The sequence below is a fragment of the Erigeron canadensis genome, chromosome 9 (assembly GCF_010389155.1).
Source record: "Erigeron canadensis isolate Cc75 chromosome 9, C_canadensis_v1, whole genome shotgun sequence".
Classification (NCBI taxonomy): Eukaryota; Viridiplantae; Streptophyta; class Magnoliopsida; order Asterales; family Asteraceae; genus Erigeron; species Erigeron canadensis.
Window position 1 is genome coordinate 2,811,842 of NC_057769.1, and position 19,790 is coordinate 2,831,631.

General features: G+C 35.2%; 2 protein-coding genes and 1 non-coding gene across 3 annotated transcripts; 2 read left to right on the forward strand and 1 right to left on the reverse strand.

Moving 5' to 3' along the window:
- Positions 1 to 2,521: 2,521 nt before the first annotated feature.
- LOC122581265 (phototropin-1) lies at positions 2,522 to 12,921 on the forward strand. Its single transcript, XM_043753455.1, has 22 exons — positions 2,522 to 3,282; positions 3,726 to 3,900; positions 4,198 to 4,380; positions 6,633 to 6,724; positions 6,851 to 7,157; positions 7,396 to 7,654; positions 7,952 to 8,022; positions 8,169 to 8,275; positions 9,214 to 9,263; positions 9,365 to 9,469; positions 9,563 to 9,622; positions 9,709 to 9,798; positions 9,882 to 10,043; positions 10,166 to 10,246; positions 10,348 to 10,451; positions 10,737 to 10,786; positions 11,050 to 11,156; positions 11,509 to 11,637; positions 11,712 to 11,763; positions 11,848 to 11,960; positions 12,418 to 12,558; positions 12,667 to 12,921. The coding sequence occupies exons 1-22, from the start codon at positions 2,730 to 2,732 to the stop codon at positions 12,766 to 12,768; spliced, it is 3,093 nt and encodes a 1,030-aa protein (XP_043609390.1). The 5' UTR covers positions 2,522 to 2,729; the 3' UTR covers positions 12,769 to 12,921.
- Positions 12,922 to 13,644: 723 nt separating this feature from the next.
- TRNAE-CUC lies at positions 13,645 to 13,717 on the reverse strand. The gene has a single exon. It is a non-coding gene; the product is annotated as a tRNA-Glu (tRNA).
- A 110-nt stretch (positions 13,718 to 13,827) lies between these two features.
- Positions 13,828 to 19,155, forward strand: LOC122581266 (BTB/POZ domain-containing protein At5g60050). The gene is made up of 2 exons (XM_043753456.1): positions 13,828 to 14,459; positions 17,809 to 19,155. The coding sequence occupies exons 1-2, from the start codon at positions 13,911 to 13,913 to the stop codon at positions 18,751 to 18,753; spliced, it is 1,494 nt and encodes a 497-aa protein (XP_043609391.1). The 5' UTR covers positions 13,828 to 13,910; the 3' UTR covers positions 18,754 to 19,155.
- The last annotated feature ends 635 nt before the right edge of the window (positions 19,156 to 19,790 follow it).

The following is a 19,790-nucleotide window of genomic DNA, read 5'->3' on the forward strand; positions in this document are numbered from 1 at the left end:
TATAAAAATCACTCCCAGTAATACTCTGAAGCATCCAAATCATGCTAATTATAGTCAGGATTTCGTCATACATAAGGTCGGGGTGCTATCTAGAACCCCAAAAGGGGGGCATTAACACCCCTTACGACCGTTATTAATTCTAGGTAGGATGATTATCATCGACTTAATTAATAGATATGCCTCTTAACGTGTTCAAAATTAAATGATAGACTCACTTAACGTTCTAAATTAATTAAACTAGCTACTAAAAGTGGGCCGATACATTTTAAAGATAATCGTGGAAAAACAAAGATTGCCGTTATATGTGTACATATAATCGATCATGGCATATATAATTATAGTTGATAATATATATTAGGGTGGAAGATAAGCTAGTGTGTGTGATTGATGATGGCATGGGTTGGTTGGAAATGGTGTAAGAAGCATGTGAATTTGTATGTGATGGGGCATTATCGAGCATGGGCGCTATGCCACCATTTTGCTTTCATCTGTCTCATCCTTTTCGCCATTTATGTATATAAATATATGACCAGTCTTTTTAATAAGGGATCATAGATACTACCTGACCGAAAATTGACTACTCAATACAAAAGTGAGTGACTAAGTGTAGTCAAACTTCACTTGAAGCTCGATCGATCAGCAAGTTTCATTTCTAAAAAAAGGTAAATCCTACTTTTTAGTTGGTTTCTTTACTAACACGTACACGTACATTTGTGTTTATCGACATTTATTTGTTCAATTCGATCACACGTACTTTTCTTTTACGCTACTTTCTTTTCACGGCAAGCAAGCAATTTAATTAATTGCTAGACAAATTAATATAAACAAACCATACAATTATAGCAATAGAATTTGTTTATGAATACAATCAAGCTAATTAAGTAATAGCGTATTATATATTAGTTAATTACTTGTACAAGATATCTTATTATACAATGCATGGATTAATAATGTAGCCATGCAGGTGATTACTATTAGATGATTTTGAAATTGAAATATCATATGAGGCCATAAACAAATTAATCCATTACCTCGACGATTTTGGAATATCATGTGAAGCCATAAACAAATTTATCCATTAGTTTGACTCTAATATACATCTTTATCATACATTTTACTTCTAAGAGTTTCTATACATATTAGATAAGTTATATAACAAATAATCCATCAATCAATTATCAATAGATGGACTGATATTTATCGGACTTGAGACTTTAATGTTTTGAGTTCAATATCAAGTTTTGAGTAAAATGCTACTCAGTTTGAAAATAAAAGTTTTTTCTTAAAATAATGATGTTTCTTTCGGTTTTGAAGATTAATTATATGAAGAGTCAATATCATTAAGGCGAACCATACCATTCAAAATAAAGTTTAACAAATAATCCTTTTCTATCACACTATTGCTTTTACCTTAAATTTCATGTATATGATGGGTAACTTTTTGATTGATTGTCGAATAATATAAAATTAAGAACAAGAATATAATAGCCGTTCTAAAAAAATGAACAAGAATAATGCAAGTAATTAAATGTAACTTATCATGATATTTATGGTGTAATACGGAGTACAATATTGTTTAAATATTGGATTCGGTTTTCTGCTCTTTTCAACAAATAAATGTCCTTCCAACCCCCATGTCACAACATAACCTCCACCAATCTCATTGGCTAGCATACACACATGGTCCATAACAACTTTATTGGACACAATGTTATAAGAGTGCTCATTTTTGGTTTGCCAAAAGATATCAGGATAATATGATATATATTTTCTTTTTGAATAAAGTTATATTTAGATTGAAAGTTTTGTTTTTATTGATGTCGTAAATTGTGTTTCTTTGGACCTTTTTTCCTTTTCCTTTTGTTTTTTTGTTTTTTAAGGAAAATGTACGTAAAAGGTCTTTTATGTGGATTAATTGTAAATAATTCATATATTATTTGTTTGTTTTTTAAAACAATATATAGAACAACTTAAGAAGCTGAAAACTTTGATTACTAATTTTGCAATCAAATGCAAGCTTAGTTCCATATTCTAGAAATGAAAAGAGAAAAAATAAGCTCTCACCCTTTAAGTCATTATGTAGATACAACAGTTAGATACTTAAACAAATAGCTATGTTTTTAAGTTGATACCAAACATGAGTGTCTTTTTCTGTTTTAATACATATGATCTTCCTAATAAATAAAAGGAATTAACATACAATGTTGACACCTCTACATTTTTATTTCTTATTTAAAAAGCATTTTTGTATATCACCAATATAAGTAATTTAAGTCCCACAAAAAGCTAAATTAATGATGATAGAACATATTGTTAAGGGTATATTTGTCTTCCTAACACATATTTTCCAAACCACCTTTTTCCTTTCCAAATTCTTGTGGTCATTAAGTTACACTTCACCAAAACTATATTAACTAAGAGACAATATTACCCTTGCATATTAAATATCGACCACTTACTTCATTTCATGTTACTATCAAATGTAACATCAACACTAGAAAATATCCTACCATATGGGCATGTATTTTGTTCTTCAATTCTTTATACTGTTCATTCACACCACTAACCACTTATATATCTTCCTTATCTCATCTTTCTTTTCTCTAAAGTTTGTATTACATATTCTTTATTTCCTTTTACTTTCCTATTCCATTTAAGTATATGTAGTTATATATAGATATAGATGTGATATATAATATTTTGCATGTTGATCAAATAGATAAAAGAAAATGGAGCAAAAAGAACATGCACAAAACAAGCCAACACCATTATTCCAACTAGCTCAAAGAGACGTTCGTGGCTCACTTGAAGTATTCAACCCATCATCACATGAAACTACTGCACCGTTTCGGTCACAACCCGCATGGCGATCATGGGCGGAGTCGCCACAAAACAACCCAGAACCACCACCACCGTCGCCGCCACCACCATCGGCAGATATAATTATTAATGATCATAATGTGGGCCTAACAGCTTCTCATTCAGGCAGATTGCCAGCTGATGAGATAAATAAGTCATGGATGGCCCTTAAAGATCCTTATCCGCCCCAGCTGCCGTCCTTTGCTGCTGCGGCACCACAGTCACCAGGGGGTGTAATGGGTGCCGCAGAACAAAGGGCGGCTGAATGGGGTCTGGTTTTACAAAAAGATACTGAGACCGGTAAGCCTCAAGGAGTGAAAGTAAGAACTTCTGGTGAGGATTCGAATGCTAAACCGGGTTCGAATAGGAGGGATTCGGGTAATTCGGTTCAGAGCTCTAGTGATATATCAGATGATGGATTAGGTGAGTATTGATTATTACTTGATTACTTACTACAATTAGAATCTATGATTCGTTTCCAAAATGTATTGTGAGTAATTGTAATATCAGAATAACTTCACTTTTTTAGAGAAGAAAAAAAAACAAGTCGTTTAAGTGATATATGAAAAGAGTCACTATTCTAAGTTTAGTGACTGTTATTTATAAAGTCTGGATTTAAAGATATATATAGTATCTTTTAAAAAGCTGCTGTTTGTTACCAAAATGAGTATGAATAAATTAAAATCATACTATTTTGATGTTCATTTCCAAACATTTTGACATCGAGTAAGTTATTACTACTGTTTGATTAAAATTGCAAATAATTTGATCGTTTATATTTACCATTAGTAATTATTTTTGTATAGACTAGCTTCCTAATTGATCATCAATGTAACAATTAATTAATGATATATATATATATGTAGGTAAAGAAAGAGGATTCCCAAGGGTATCGGAGGATTTGAAGGATGCGTTATCGACATTTCAACAAACATTTGTGGTCTCTGATGCCACAAAACCCGACTATCCCATTTTATATGCAAGTGCCGGATTCTTCAAAATGACTGGTTATACTTCTAAAGAAGTTATCGGCCGAAACTGGTACGTACATATCGCGTAATTATAACGTTGTTTATTTAGAACCTAATAGCTAGGCTTAACGGGAAAAAAAAATTACTTAATTCGTTATAAGTCAATTAGGAATGTTCAGACATAAATTTATTAAATTCACAAGTCTAAATATGATCAACACCCATGTAACATTGAAAGTGAAATGGTTGAGTCGGTTAAATATGTTTAACTTAACTCTAAATGAAGCTTTTAAACTATATGTTTGAATAATTATTATTCGAAAGAAAAGGATTTGATTGAAAAGAATGGGTTTGGGTTGGGTTGCAGCCGGTTCTTACAGGGTGCAGACACGGACCCGGAAGATGTGGCTAAAATCAGGGATGCGCTGTCAAAGGGTACGACATACTGCGGCAGACTACTCAACTACAAGAAAGATGGGTCCCCTTTTTGGAACCTTCTCACCGTTTCACCCATCAAGGATGAATCTGGCAAGACCCTCAAATTCATCGGGTAATTATTTAGTTTTTTCAATCTTATTACTTAATCTTCGCCTCTTCTTCTTAAATAGTACCATTAATATTAGTCTTAGGAAACTTTTATCTCATACGTGGATAAATCATAAATTAAAAAAATTATATCTTATAAAAGAGTATTAATACCTCATGTATGAGTCATATGATTCCGGTACAATACCTCAATCATAATTCCACATGATCTGGACACCCCAAATGATTGAAACCACATCTTTAAAACTTCACATGTGAGTCTAGGCTTAATTGATAAATTAAAGTAATTATTTTTTTTACTTTAAGGTCACTAAGTGTTTTACTTATCGATAAGCTGATTATATTTATTATGTAAATAAATGTTTTGTGTTGGTATTTCAACTTGTAAAGAAGTTTGTATAAAGTTCTAGCTATATATTTTTTTTGCTTTGAATGCAACTTAGTTAGAGACAAACATAAAGTTAATTAGTTGTCATGTGTTTATATAATACATGACAATCAAAAAGTGTGTATATACCATAGAAGATATATATATAGACACATGCATAAAAAATTAACACAAAGTGGAGCACTCAACTTATATGAGAAAAAGAGAAAATCACTAATGCACATGTTAAATATTTATATTGGCTAGATGCATTATTAATCCGAAATGTATAGCAGTCTCAAGCATCAATGTTCTATGATTGTATTCGTATAATTAGATTATGAGTAATGATACGTTTTTTTCGGGCATGAGCTAATATACATTTAGTTGCCAATTTGGCACATCTATGTGTATTATGCCTTCAAGGTTATGTTTCTTTTGGAGATTTTATATCGGTTGAGGTCGTTAAAAATGATAATTTTGTATCTGAACCTGTATGGTCGTATATGTCTATATGATGTTGACACGCATCTTGATACTTCATTTTCAACCATATATATATCTACAGAAAAAAATTCTTTCTCAAGCCTAAATGTGAGCTCCATTCAAAGCAAGCCCCACATGACTTGTACAATTTTGACATTTAGTTTTCATTATAAGACCATCTAAATCTATTAGATAAGTATTTAACTTGCCTTCATAGATCTTTTTGTCAAGAACCATATGAGTGTTCGGGCGATGAACACGATACATACATTTTCTTACAATATTCATAGCCAAAAATATCCACAAATATAGTTGTTTCATTTAATTCTGTATTTGGAGTCATTAGGTAAGGGGATGAGGGAGGGACATGGTCAATTTAGAGCCATGGGCACCACATTGTGAGGTGATGGGTCTTAAAGGTCTAGTCTTTGTTATCTATATGTATGACTCTGGTCCACCTTTCTTTAAATTAATCCAACTTCTCAATAATGCTCTAATCTGACTTATATGATTTATCTTATCAAGTATTTTATTTGAACACAAACAGTCCAAAGTTCAGCGGATGGCTTTCACATGCTCATTGATGTTGATCATCAAATGGTCCAAAATTTTAGACTCGACTTGTTACGGTCGCTCTAGAGGCCAATCTTGACTGCTGTACTAACTTGTCGTAGACTTAAATTACAATTAGTGAGGAAACTATGATATGGACTAATTTAGCTATGTTTTAGGCACCAACCCAATTTAGTGACTGCATTGATATGGAATTTAGGATTTAAACACCTCCAAGGTGGCCTAGTGGTAAGGTGTTTTGATGTCCTTACAAAAGATATCAGGCCCGAACCTCCGTAACTAAACATTGATCTGGATGGCCAGGGAAAGAGTTTGAAAACGGTAACATAATTATCCTGGTTAGGGTGTGTACATCTGAGTCAAGAAACTAGTCCTTTCCAGCTAACCAGAACATGCAAAACCTGAACTGCTCTCCCACAGCTGGATTGTCAACTGCAACAAAAAAAAACATCATTCTTTATGGTTAGATTGGCTCTGTAACCCCACTAGTTGCAACTAAACTCTGTTTTCGGGATTTGTAACCGCAAACTCTTTGTTGTTACACACTTAGCACTTTACTATGGTGTGGAAGTTTTGCACATATTAAGCTACATATCCAGTCAAAAAAAGCAAAAACAAAAAGGAACTTTAAAAAAACTAATTAAAGCATAACGTTTAATTGTTAGTGTAGCTAGTTGTGACAAGCATATGGACTTTAAGCTATTATAGTGTTCTTAACTACGATCTTAAGTGTGTTAAGTTGTATTGTAGGTGGAAACTATTGTACATTTGATTTCTGTCACCGATTAATTTGTTTGGTTACATTCGGTTTTCATCTTGATTATACACAGAATGCAAGTGGAGGTGTCCAAGCATACAGAAGGGACGAAAGAGAAAACACTACGCCCAAACGGGTTGCCTGAATCATTAATTCGATATGATGGTACTCATTTCAATCTTTTCTTATTTACAAATGTGGCGAAAAAAGAAAATCTAACAAAAATATGCACAACTTTTAAATTAGTTGTAATGTTTATACTAATTTTGTGATTTGGTGGAACTCTTGTAGCAAGGCAAAAAGATATGGCAACGAGTTCAGTGACCGAGTTGGTGGAGGCAGTGAAACGACCAAGATCAGTAAGTGAGTCAACCAATCGTCACCCATTTGCGATGGATTCAAGAAACAAAACCAACCAAGAGAAAAATGACGTGTTAAGTTTTGGTCGGAGAAAATCTGCTGAGACTATGTTTCCTCCACCGCCACCTCCTCATCGCCGGAATTCACATGCTGGAGTCAGAACAATCACCACCATGCAGTCAATCCATGAAGTACCAGAAAAGAAGCAGAAAAAATCAAAGCGGATTTCTTTCATGGGGTACGTAACAATATCTTAAATATATAGTTGATTAGTACAATAATATTATTATTGGATTTGATCTATACACCACCATTTTTTAGCTGTACACCATCAAACATGTTTTATATGATTGTACAATACAACACTTATACAACATGTTTGGTGATCTACGGCTAAAAAATGGTGGTCTACATATCATCACCTTACCGAGGACGGTTTAAACAATATTTTGACTGAACTTGTTCATGATATATAGGATTAAGAAGAAAAACCGTAAAAGTAGTGATGAGTTTGATGATGGATTCGACGGGGACATTAATATTCAAGATACTGATGGTGAGGGTGATGATGATGATGATGCTTTTGAGCCTCAAAGGGACGATTCAAGGCCTGAAAGTTTAGACGACAAAGTACGAAAGAAGGAAATGAGAAAGGGTATTGATTTAGCGACAACACTTGAACGTATAGAGAAAAACTTTGTCATTACAGATCCAAGACTTCCCGATAATCCCATTGTAAGTCTTCTAACTTAAGTAGGAGTGTTTGGAAGTACAACTGTACTTTCCTGTGTGTTAAGGGCTATCTTTAATTAAAACCAAAATTAACATTGGTTAATTACACCGGATAATTTGGTTTGGGTGGATTAATTCAAATATTCAGTAAAATCTGTTAATTAATGGTTTTGTATTGTCTTTACCCCTATAAAATATGGATGTTTATAACTATCTATAAATCATATGATCCTATTAATTGTTACACAAGTGAAGTCAAATCCTCTAATTATCAGTTACATGATCGATCTTGCTTTCTAGATTTTCGCATCAGATAGCTTCTTAGAGTTAACTGAGTATAGTCGTGAAGAGATTCTGGGAAGAAATTGCAGGTATTTGAAACAAATGTTTAGAACTAACCTTTATTCTCTAATAAACAGCTCATTTAGCACAAGTTTTCAGTAGTAATGACTCAAATATGACTAAGTCTTCGCAACGGGTTATAATGTGTATCTGTCATTTTTTTTATTTACTGAAGGTTTCTTCAAGGGCCTGAAACTGATCCATCAACTGTCAAGAAAATAAGAGAAGCAATTGATAACCAAAGAGAGGTTACTGTACAACTCATCAATTATACGAAAACTGGTATAGATCATTTTATCCTTTATTTTGGAAGCTGCATACCTGTTAGTTCCAAGTTTCATAAATAAAGAGGAACATAATAGAATACAAAACACAAAGTATTACTTTTTAATGTACAACTCATAAAATACACTTGATTGAATGACAAATAAGATACTCATATTCTTAAACACAAGACACACTTTAAATGTTTAAGATAGAACACTATACACTCTCTTCAAGATAAGATGCTCACTGATCACTATTATACGGAGTATAATAACGACTCACGTTACATAGGCTAGAATACAGATGTGATTCGATACCTTAAACCTTTGACAAACTTTCTCTATATATAAGTAGACATTCAATGTGTCACACATCCTAAGGAATCGTACTAGAACATTCAATGCTTTCCTTGTACTTACACAAACATTCCCTTAAAAGGTTTTTTTTTTTCCCCACCAACTTTTACTAAAAGGGTTTGTTATGGTCAAGGCTCGAGACAACTATCCATACTACTTTTGTTGTATCACACATGTTCTACCTTGCAGAAACCTTTTTACTGCCCAACCTGCAATTTAACATTTCCCTCCTATGGACAAGTGACAGACACTTGTGATGTTGTCAATGAGTACATTGGGTCAACAAGTGATTTGTCAAAAATCTCTGACCAACTTCGGTTGTCTTGTGTTGATTCGGTGACATGATAGCTAATCCCACTTTAGCAAGTATGACATGTCTTCAAGCATTAACTGTTTAATCACAAGATCAACATTATATTCACTGGACTACATACCATGAGCACAATTATAATTACATTTTTTAATGGGAATTTCTTCCCAACAACACCTAAATACATTCTACATGATTTATATGTTTGCGTGAATCCTATAGGTCTTAAAGAAAAACAAGTCTATTTATATGTTTCTAAACCCTTTCCTTTCTTGGCAATCAATCAGGCAAAAAATTCTGGAACCTGTTTCATCTTCAGCCTATGCGTGATCAAAAGGTGCAACTATCTGATACACGCACAAGTTTCCTACTTACTCAACAAAACGTTACAAACAAATATATAATGTTATCTCTTTTATTCTCTCTTTTTTTTTGTAGGGAGAAGTACAATACTTCATAGGAGTGCAATTAGACGGAAGTCAGCATGTTGAGCCACTTCACAATTGTATCCCTGAAACTACTGCTAAAGATGGCGCACTTCTGGTAATCACAATATGATAATTGCCAGACTACAATCACAATTTGAAGTCAGCGTGTACATTTTTAGTGTTTGCTAAGTATCTGCTGCCATTTCAGGTGAAAGAAACTGCAGAAAATGTTGATGTAGCAGTACGAGAACTTCCAGATGCTAATATGGTAAGACACTAGTTATTTAAAAGAATATTCCTAGCTCTATTAAATTGTAGAATACACGTTAAAGTTTCTTGACCATATTTACACAGACCCCAGAAGATCTATGGGCAAAACATTCGAATACAGTTCACCCGAAGCCTCATAGAAAGGATACATCAGCTTGGAAAGCTATTTTAAAGGTACTGTTACAGTAAAATGTCTAGTGGTCCTTAGAACTTTATGTGATCGATACTGATATATTATCTGTTTGTTGTTTTTGTAGGTTATGGAGAGTGGAGAAAAGCTAGGACTGAAGCATTTTAAGCCGATAAAGCCTCTAGGATCTGGTGATACGGGTAGTGTTCATTTGGTTGAGTTATGTGGAACTAGTGAACTTTTTGCTATGAAAGCAATGGATAAAGGTGTCATGATCAACCGTAACAAAGTAAGAGCATTAAACTTTTTTTTATGACAATATTCCCTCGTGTAGCTTCCTTCCATTTGTGCTATAAACTTTTTGTCGTCGTTATTAGTGACAAACACTGTATACTATTTCAAACGAACTAGGTGCATAGAGCTTGCGCAGAAAGAGATATCTTAGACGTCTTAGACCATCCTTTTCTTCCAGCATTATATGCATCATTTCAGGTTACTTATTGCAACTGTTTCATACTGTCATCTTTTACAAGTCGTTATATTGTGTAATTAGCTTCCAGAAAGTAATTATAGTCAAATGAAAATCTTTGCAGACTCCAACTCATGTTTGTTTGATCACTGACTACTGTCCTGGCGGGGAACTTTTTATGCTTTTAGATAGACAACCGATGAAGGTCTTGAAGGAAGATGCCGTCAGGTATACAATGAAAATCAAACTTGTAATTATCCTATTCATTGGTCAATCTAGGTAGAATTGTAGTCACTAAAATATGGTAATGGAAAGTTTGGCCTTCACTAGCTGCCATAGTGATTCTCCTAAGTGACCAATTGCAAAAGGTTGCCATCTAATAATTAACCAAACTTGGGTAGTCACTAGCTGTTCAAGTCACCAAATTGATGGCTGTCACTAATCTTAGTCACACATCTTGATTGTAATAACATAAAATTGAGCTAAATGTGACACGTATGTTTATCCTTGCAGATTCTATGCTGCAGAGGTGCTTGTGGCGTTAGAATACCTTCATTGTCAAGGTACACCATATTTTCCAATTATTAGCAGATGAACTACCATATTAACGATCCTTTCCTTATAGCGACTAAGTAGTGTATGTCTGTTCTGACATCTGAAAGTATCTATCTGAATCTTCATTTTAACTTTTAATAGAAATGTGCCTGAATAATTAGATCCTCTCAACACCAGTTAATTATCTGATATATTACTCAACTGTCACTTTAACTGAACCGATATATATCTCTCGTCATCAGAAATGAACTGTCGTAAATTGGTGGTGCAGGTATTATATACAGAGATCTGAAGCCAGAAAATGTATTGATACAAAGCACCGGACATGTAGCTTTGACAGATTTTGACCTTTCTTGCTTGACATCTTGCAAGCCTCAGGTATCTCTACATTCTCGTTCACTTCTTTATGTATTTTTTAGTAAATGATAGCAACACAACTACTTTACAGACGATCAATTACATACATACTCCAATATACTATGGGTTCTTTATACAAGACGACAATATTTGCAGGTTCAATTCGGCCTAAAGTGAATATTTAAAGCTACAGTTAAAATCTACATAAAATAACGAAATATTAATGAGAATCTAGAATTTCATAAGATTTACAAACAGTAATAACCGAAAGCTTCAATAGTTTCATAATTTGCAATTTAATGTAATATGTCTAGATTATGCTCTAGCTAGGTTAATTTGTATGCTAATGTAAGTTTTTAACTTCGTGATTCAGCTTTTGATTCCAGAAATAAGTGAAAAGAAGAAGAAGAAGCATCATAAAGGTCATCAGAATCCCATTTTCATGGCTGAGCCAGTGCGGGCTTCCAATTCTTTTGTTGGAACAGAAGAGTATATAGCTCCGGTTTGTTTAGTTCCCTATCACTTACATTTACCTCAACTCTTGGAATATTATCTGATGTTTTCTGAAATCTTTAGGAGATTATAAGTGGAGCCGGGCATTCTAGCGCAGTGGATTGGTGGGCGCTTGGTAATACTTTTTATTTTTTATAAGTTGCTATATAGAGAATCGTCTGGTTCTGAGAAATCTAAGGCTTTCTGGTTAAATTTATAGGTATTCTTCTATATGAAATGTTTTACGGGTACACACCATTTAGAGGAAAGACGAGGCAAAGAACATTTGCCAATGTTCTTCATAAAGATCTCAAGTTTCCTGGTAGCATAGCGGTGCGTTTCTTATAAGTGCATTTTTTAGTCAGTTTTGGTTTTGTTTTTTCTTCGAAAGGTGAAATGGGTAAATTTAAAGACTAAGCTAAAGTTGAATCTGAACAAACGGGTTAAAAGTTATCCAGAGTGTATTCAGAATGTAGAAAACCTGATAGTGTTTTTTAGAAGAAAACTAACATTATTATCTTAGTAGAAAACCTGATAGTGTTTTTTAGAAGAAAACTAACATTATTATCTTAGTAATATAGGTTTTTTTGGATGATATCTAACACATTACTTAATTATAATGTTCAATAGTTTAAAGAGAAAAATGTGTTTGCACGCCAGTCCAACCATTTTCAAACCATTCTACCCATCCATTTTGCCACCTATAGTCCACTCGTGTTTTTTCATGTTTCTACATCATAAGATATCATAAGATCAAGAAACCAACAAGAACATGAATGTAATAATACAGGTAAGCCTTCCAGCCAAGCAGTTGATTTATAGATTGTTGCATAGAGATCCAAAGAACCGGTTGGGTTCACACGAAGGTGCAAGTGAGGTGAAACGACACCCATTCTTTCGTGGTATCAACTGGGCTTTAATTCGATGTCAGGTAAAATTATTAACAAAAAATTTCTCCTTGAATCTCTTTTTCAGTATCTTATCCTTGTCGCCGGTGTTTGGATAAAAAACATTCATGTTGTTTCTATGATTCTTACAGAATCCTCCTAAGCTGGAGACTCCAGTATTTGGAGCAAATGCAGATCAAAACATCAAAGAGGTTGACCCTGGACTTAAAGATTTGGAGAATAATGTTTTCTAAAAGTTGTGGAAACATTTTGCCATTTTGTGTGTGTTTTTTTGTTAATTTAGTTTATGATTTTCAGTCAAAGGGTGTAAAAAAGGGATTTCAAGTACTTTTTGTTATGGAATTATAGCTTAAAGAAATAAATGATAATTAACATTATTTGTGTTATTTACATTTTGTAAATTTTGTTTTATGTGAGCTTTAGTAACTTCCATTTTACAATTTATGTTCACACTGTAAATGGATTCCATTTATTTGTTGCAAAATAGAAATGTGAAATCATGGCAATAGGTTGAGTAAATCTTTTTTAGTTGTGAAAATGGATCAAGATATGGAAGAAGATATCATGAACAAATTTTGTTGAGTAGAAGATCATAGTAGGTAAGTTGTCAAAAATTGCAACCATTCACAAAGTGGGTAGCAAACAATCTAACAATGCGTTGCTATAAGTAGCATATATAATGCCACCTTATTTTAGTTGGTGAGTATGACTATAATTTCGATAGTTTCTAACATGAACTTAAAAATCAACTTAAATCTATAGTCTATCGGCGATGATCCAAATTAGTTGTTAATGAAAAAAACTGAATCTATCAATTTTGTGACATAATACTTGGGTTACATCAATATTTACAGTGCTAATTGTGTTGTTGTTTCCAGAGACAAAATTTTGTTGGTTTTAATTTCCGTTGTTGCTGGTTCGCGAGATCCTTATTACACTTCCCTTTTCATGAACATTATTGAAATAGCTGATTGTGTCGATGTTCTTCAACTTGATTAACTTAGTATTGTAGTTTTTGATGATCACTAAAACCAAAAATGTATAGCTTGATCACAACAACTTTTTTTTTCACACCTTTAAAAAATTAAAAATTCCAAAACAAAAGTTAATTCCGTTGCCGGGACTTGAACCCGGGTCTCTCGGGTGAGAGCCGAGTATCCTAACCAACTAGACTACAACGGAATATGTTTTAAGTCTCTGAGACAATTATTTTGACCATATATGAAGTAACCCCATATTATCATCTTTCACACACTTCAATAAAGCAAACCTACAATTTCAGTGATCATAGGATTCCACTTTCTTTCACTTTCAAAAACAGTACTGAAAAAACCAAACAGTCGAACAAAATTGTTGGCTGTCATTTTACATCAAAATGGCATCATTATCCGATCTATCCAAATCCAAAAACCAAGTTTCCACAATGCTCAAACAAGGCTTCATCTCAGACTACTTCCTTTCCCCACCATCAGACAACCCGACCCGACCCACATCTTCACCCAGCCCGACCCTTTTCGAAATGATGTCAGAAGAACAAGCCCATAATAACACCACCACCAACCCACATTCCCAACCCATTGACCCGACCCGTACCCGAATAGAAGAACGGGTCAACCGGGTCTTATCCGAAGCCCCGTTTAGAAACCCGGGTGTGTGTGGTTTGGGTTTTGGTGATGTGAAGCTCACGGTCACGGCACGTGATGGGTATAGTGTGGAAATGGATGTTCATAAGGAAGTGTTGATGGGTCGGAGCCGGTTTTTTAAGGATAAGTTGGGTCGGAGAAGTGGGGCCCATCATTCGGTTGAGATTTGTGAGTGTGATGATGTTGAGGTTTATATTGAGACTTTGGTTTTAATGTATTGTGATGATCCTAAAAAAAAGATGGCTGGTGAATCTGTTTCTAAGATCTTGGGCTTGCTCAAGGTATATATATATCTATACATACATGCATTTGTGATTTTTTTTTTTTTTTGAGATTTTGCTATAGTTTTGTATATATTGATGTGGATTTGTCTCATTTTGGTGCAAACATGTAGTAGGTATGTTAGATTCTAAATTAACCAACTTCAATTTTGTTCATTGTAACATTTTTTCGTGTAATAAACCGGCTAAATCCGGTCGATGCCACATACAAAGGAATATTTGTGCATAATTTGTTACACACAATTATATTTGTGGATAGTTTCTTACATTATGAAACACTAATCCCAAAGGTTTAATTCAACAAAAGTCAATTGGTAACCGACTAACTATTTAGCTGGTAAAATGTTACACGAATTGGATAAAAAAACAAGTTATATACATAAAATGAACAAAATTGAAGTTGGTTACACACAATGTACATTCATGGATAGTTTCTTATCTTTTGATGCTCTAAACCCTTCTATAGTTATACTGCCATTAACAAAAGTGTTAGATAAGTAAGTTTAAGGTTCATGCTAATTATAGATTCAAATTTCAAAACATGGTCCTTTTGAACCTTAGAGTCCAACGAGGTTGCATCATTCTTGGGCCAATACCACTAATCTGACCAATCAAGCTTCCATTTTGTTTCAGTTATGTGAAAATTTGACCAACCACGTATATTACCAGTTATAAATGTTGATGTGGCATGCCAATTGTATATATTGTCTGATCTGGTGTCATAAGTCATGAGTTTTGTATGAACTTATTACACAAAGGGTGTGCCATGTGAGAACATATAACCAGGTTTGCATATCGTCTTTTTAACAAAAAGTTTTAACATTATAAAACGATAATTGATCTAAAAAATTGAGTGATAATTTTGGAACAAGAAAATGCGAGTGACTTGAGTTGAATGACAGTGAAACTGATTAATATTCTATGTTAGTCTTTTCTCGAAAAAGAGAGAAACGGGTCCAATTAGACCCAGAAGTTACTCGGTCAAAAATGTGGCTGAGTGGGACGCTATTATTTGTTCTGGTAGCGTAGTTATAGGATCAAATGTTAGGTAACCACTCAGTTTGCAGCGTTTATGGCAAAACTCGATTCCATGGAGGGAGATGTAGACCAACTAAAAAATCTCAATCGAAAGAAAATCACATAATGTCTCTGGAAAAAATGACGTTGGCGAGTCATCTTCGCCAAAAGGTGGCATCTCTGCACTTCCAGCGATGGAGACTCTGATCCTCAAGGCTGAGAAGTCCTTTTGTTACTACCACATTCCAAAAGACGGAAAGGTTGATGTGGCGTCCCTGCACGTGGAAGGGGATACATCGGGTTTTTATTTGTGGTTATCCGCCGATCAGAGTATCAGACTATCAAGTTTTGGGAGGAACCGGTTCCGGACATGCTAAAGAATTTCAGTTCAGCTGAATTTTAAAACACAGACACGAACACTTATGCAGTATTCGACAAACTGGGACTTATAGGTTGGGATTGGCCAGGCAATCTTCTTGGGTCACCAATTAGCCAGAGCATTGGTTATTGGGTATGTTTCTTAACAGTTTAAAAGAACTCAAGGCGAACGTCCGAATCCAGAAACCGAGGACGGTCTATAAGGCCATGAGCATAGCCTTTGAGTTGTATTCAAATTTAGCCACGCACGACCTGTGAAGCAAACGACCTGGACACCCCTAACCCAACATTTACCAACCTGAAGACAAACCGATCATAACTGTGGCAAACAAACTACCTCTTTGGATCTCCGGTACAAATAGGCAAGCTCGGTATCTTAAAGGAGAATGCTTCTGATGCGCGGACAAGTATGGCCTGGGGCACCGATGCAAAACCGTCACCTTAAAGGTACTTGGAACGGATGAAATTTCCCAAATAGCAGCACTCTGAAAGTACTCAACAGTCAACACACAGAACAGGGGGATGATATGCGGAAAATCAGCTTACATGCTATTTTAGGGAATTCCCAGCCGACTACAATGAAAGTACAAGGCATGTTACAGTCAACTGAAGTACTTATTCTGAATAATGGGGATCAACCCACAATGTTATTTTGATGTCCTGGTAAATGAGCTCAAGTTGATCACCAGCATAGTATAACCGTTCGGGGTACAAATCAGTAACGGAGACATTATCCGTTGTGGTCAAATCTGCAAACATGTCTCAGTACAAATAGCTGATTAAAGGCGATGCAGGAGTTTTATTTGTTTTCTATTGGAGTGGCTGATTTGGTTTGGGGTATTCAATGGTTAGCCACATTGTATACCATCCAAGCCGATTGGATGGAATGGATTTTGTTCCTTATGAATTGGAATTACCACCAGAGTCCCTGATATGATCCCACATCGGCCAAGTATGGGATTGGTTGGTGGTTTATAAGCCTAGGTGTCCCCTCCTCCTTTGAGCTAGCTTTTGGGAGTGAGTTCTACACCTAGCTTGTAGCATGATACGAGCCTATTATGGGATGGGTTCGTATCAATTGGTATCAGAGCTAGCCCTACCTTTCGAGGTTCTAACGCTCGGAGTGGTGGCCTATGGAGTGGTGGCTTGGACCCAAGGGAAGGGTGCCAACCGTGACCAACATAGCCGTGACCAACGAGGATGTTGGCTCTTCAAAGGGTGGGGTATTGATATGATCCCACATCGGCCAAGTATGGGATTGGTTGGTGGTTTATAAGCCTAGGTGTCCCCTCCTCCTTTGAGCTAGCTTTTGGGAGTGAGTTCTACACCTAGCTTGTAGCATGATACGAGCCTATTATGGGATGGGTTCGTATCAGTCCCAAATCCACTTTGTGTTTCATATGTTGATGTTGAAACCAGATGTGGGCCAAATTCCTTCGACCCCACCAGTATCTTTACCGATCACTAAAGATTGGGTGCTGGACATTCAACCTCAGCTTTTTCTCGATCATTGCTGGGTTCACGAGGCTGATAAGTTGGTTTTGGAAGTATTAATCACATGGGCAACCCATCCGAATGAAGAAGCTACATGGGAAATTATGATCTCTTGTCACAGCATTTTCCTTCCTTTCAACTTGAGGACAAGTCGACTTTTGGGCCCAAAATTGATAAATATCCTATGTTAACTATTCTCGAAACAGAAAGAAACGGGTCGAATTAGACACGGATGGGTCAATGGAGCAGATCCAGAAGTTACTCTGTCAAAATTAGGATCCTTACTTTTGTGCTAGTGGATGAGTAGCCGATTATTATCGGTTCCAGTAGACTAGTTATAGGATTGCATGTTAGGTCCTTTTTTTTAGTCAGTCATTTGATTATCGTACTTGTGTTTGGAGAATTACCATCTCAGATTAAGGCCAACCCTTGACATTTGTATTATTCTTCCTGTTTGTAGGTGTGTGATGCATTGAAGTTTGATGATGGGATAACATCATGTTTAGAGTATTTAGAAGCGATTCCTTGGTCAGAAGAAGATGAAGAGCGAGTAATCTTGAACCTTAATGAACTTCACCTTCATAATGATCATGAAGTTTTACAAAGAGTAGCTTCGGAGCCATCGTCTTCTTCAAAAATTGATGACGTTTTTTTGAGCTTATTCACTGGTGTTTTACAAGGGAAAGATGAAAAAGCCCGTAAAGAAATGAAAGCACTAGTGTCAAGATTACTTAAAGAAGAGCAATCGAGTTCAGATTATAGTTATTCTCACAATAAACTTGAAATCTCCAAAGACACTCTGTATACTATATGTCACAAATGTCTCACTTCGCTTATACTTTGCTTATCTGAAGCAACATCTTCTAATGAAAACAGGGGGATGATGAGTGACATAGCCCGAGAAGCTGATAATCTTGAATGGGTTGTTGATATCTTGATTGAAAAAAGGATTTGTGAAGAATTTGTGAAGCTATGGTCTGATCAAAATGAGGTTGCTTTGCTTCATGCAAAGGTTCCAATAATGTATAGGCATAAAATCAGCAGGATCACTGCACAACTGTGTATTGCAATCGGTAGAGGGAATGTTTTGGTGCCAAAAGAGACTCGATTGGCTCTGCTTTCGACATGGTTGGAAGCTCTATATGATGATTTTGGTTGGATCAAACGTGGGTCAAAAATGATTGACCGGAGGTTAATTGAAGAGGGGCTTAGCCAGATTATTCTTACATTACCATTGTCTCAACAACAGGCTCTCTTGATGAGTTGGTTTGATCGGTTTCTTGAAAAAGGTGACGATTGTCCAAATATACAGAGAGCTTTTGAGATTTGGTGGAGGCGGGCTTTTGTCAGGCAGCCAGTGGCTGAACCCCAGTTGCAGATAACCGTGTGTGATTACCCTAGTTGATTATGGCTTACAAACTTTGTGTTAGTATTCGAAGCTCTAGGGTAAAGCAAATGATTAGTTCAACCGTTCAAAAAATATATATATACATATATTCGAAGCGCTAGTATGTACATATGAAGAGGTATGGTCGCTAGCTTGAGAGGAAAAATTCTTCTACAGAGCTAAAGGGTTCCTGGACATTTGCCTTTTTCTTTTTTTTTTGCTTATTTACATGATTTATGTAACTTGTTATTCCATTTTCTTGATTTTTGTAGGATCCTTTTTGGAGATAATAAGTAGCAAGTAGATGGTGTACCTTTAAGTATTAGTTTAGTAAGAAAGTTTACTTATGTTTATAAGAACTAAATATATATAACCTATATGTATGCTTATCAGTTACAAATAAGTCATGTTCTTTTGTGCGCCTATCGCCTTCTTAAACCAAGCTCCCATTCGGCAAGCTGTTCACAATCTTTAGTCCGGTTCCCGTAAAGGTAAAAGTTAATGCTGATTTGCCATCCTGCAAATGGAGTTTGGGTTATTGGTGATTTAATCCTCAGTCCAGCTGTAAAGGTAGGCTTTGTGTTATATCCCTATCTGTTAACCCGATTGTTATTCAGATAGTGTTTGGAAAGTGAATGGATGATATTAGTCGCGTCTCTCAATATTGTTGTGTTAAATCACTTGAATGAAAGTGTCGATAGATGGCATTGGAATTTATCAAACTCTTCAGACTTTGTTATTAAAGATGTTCGTGAACATGTTGACATACGCTACCTGATGGACTTTCCACTTGTTGGAGTTGTTTGGTTCCTAGAAAGGTAACTATTCTAGTTTGGAGAGTGCTTTTAGATCGTATTCCTTCCTGAATAAACTTATCTTTGAAAGGTATTGATATTCCTCCGGTTATTTGTCCTTTGTCTTTGAATGGTCTGGAAACTACTTTTCATCTATTTTTGAATTGCATAATTGCAAGCAAACTGTGGAGATTGATATTTACATGGCTTGAGCTTCAACCTTTTGATATTTCAAGTTTAGGTGTTTTCCAACGTATTGAA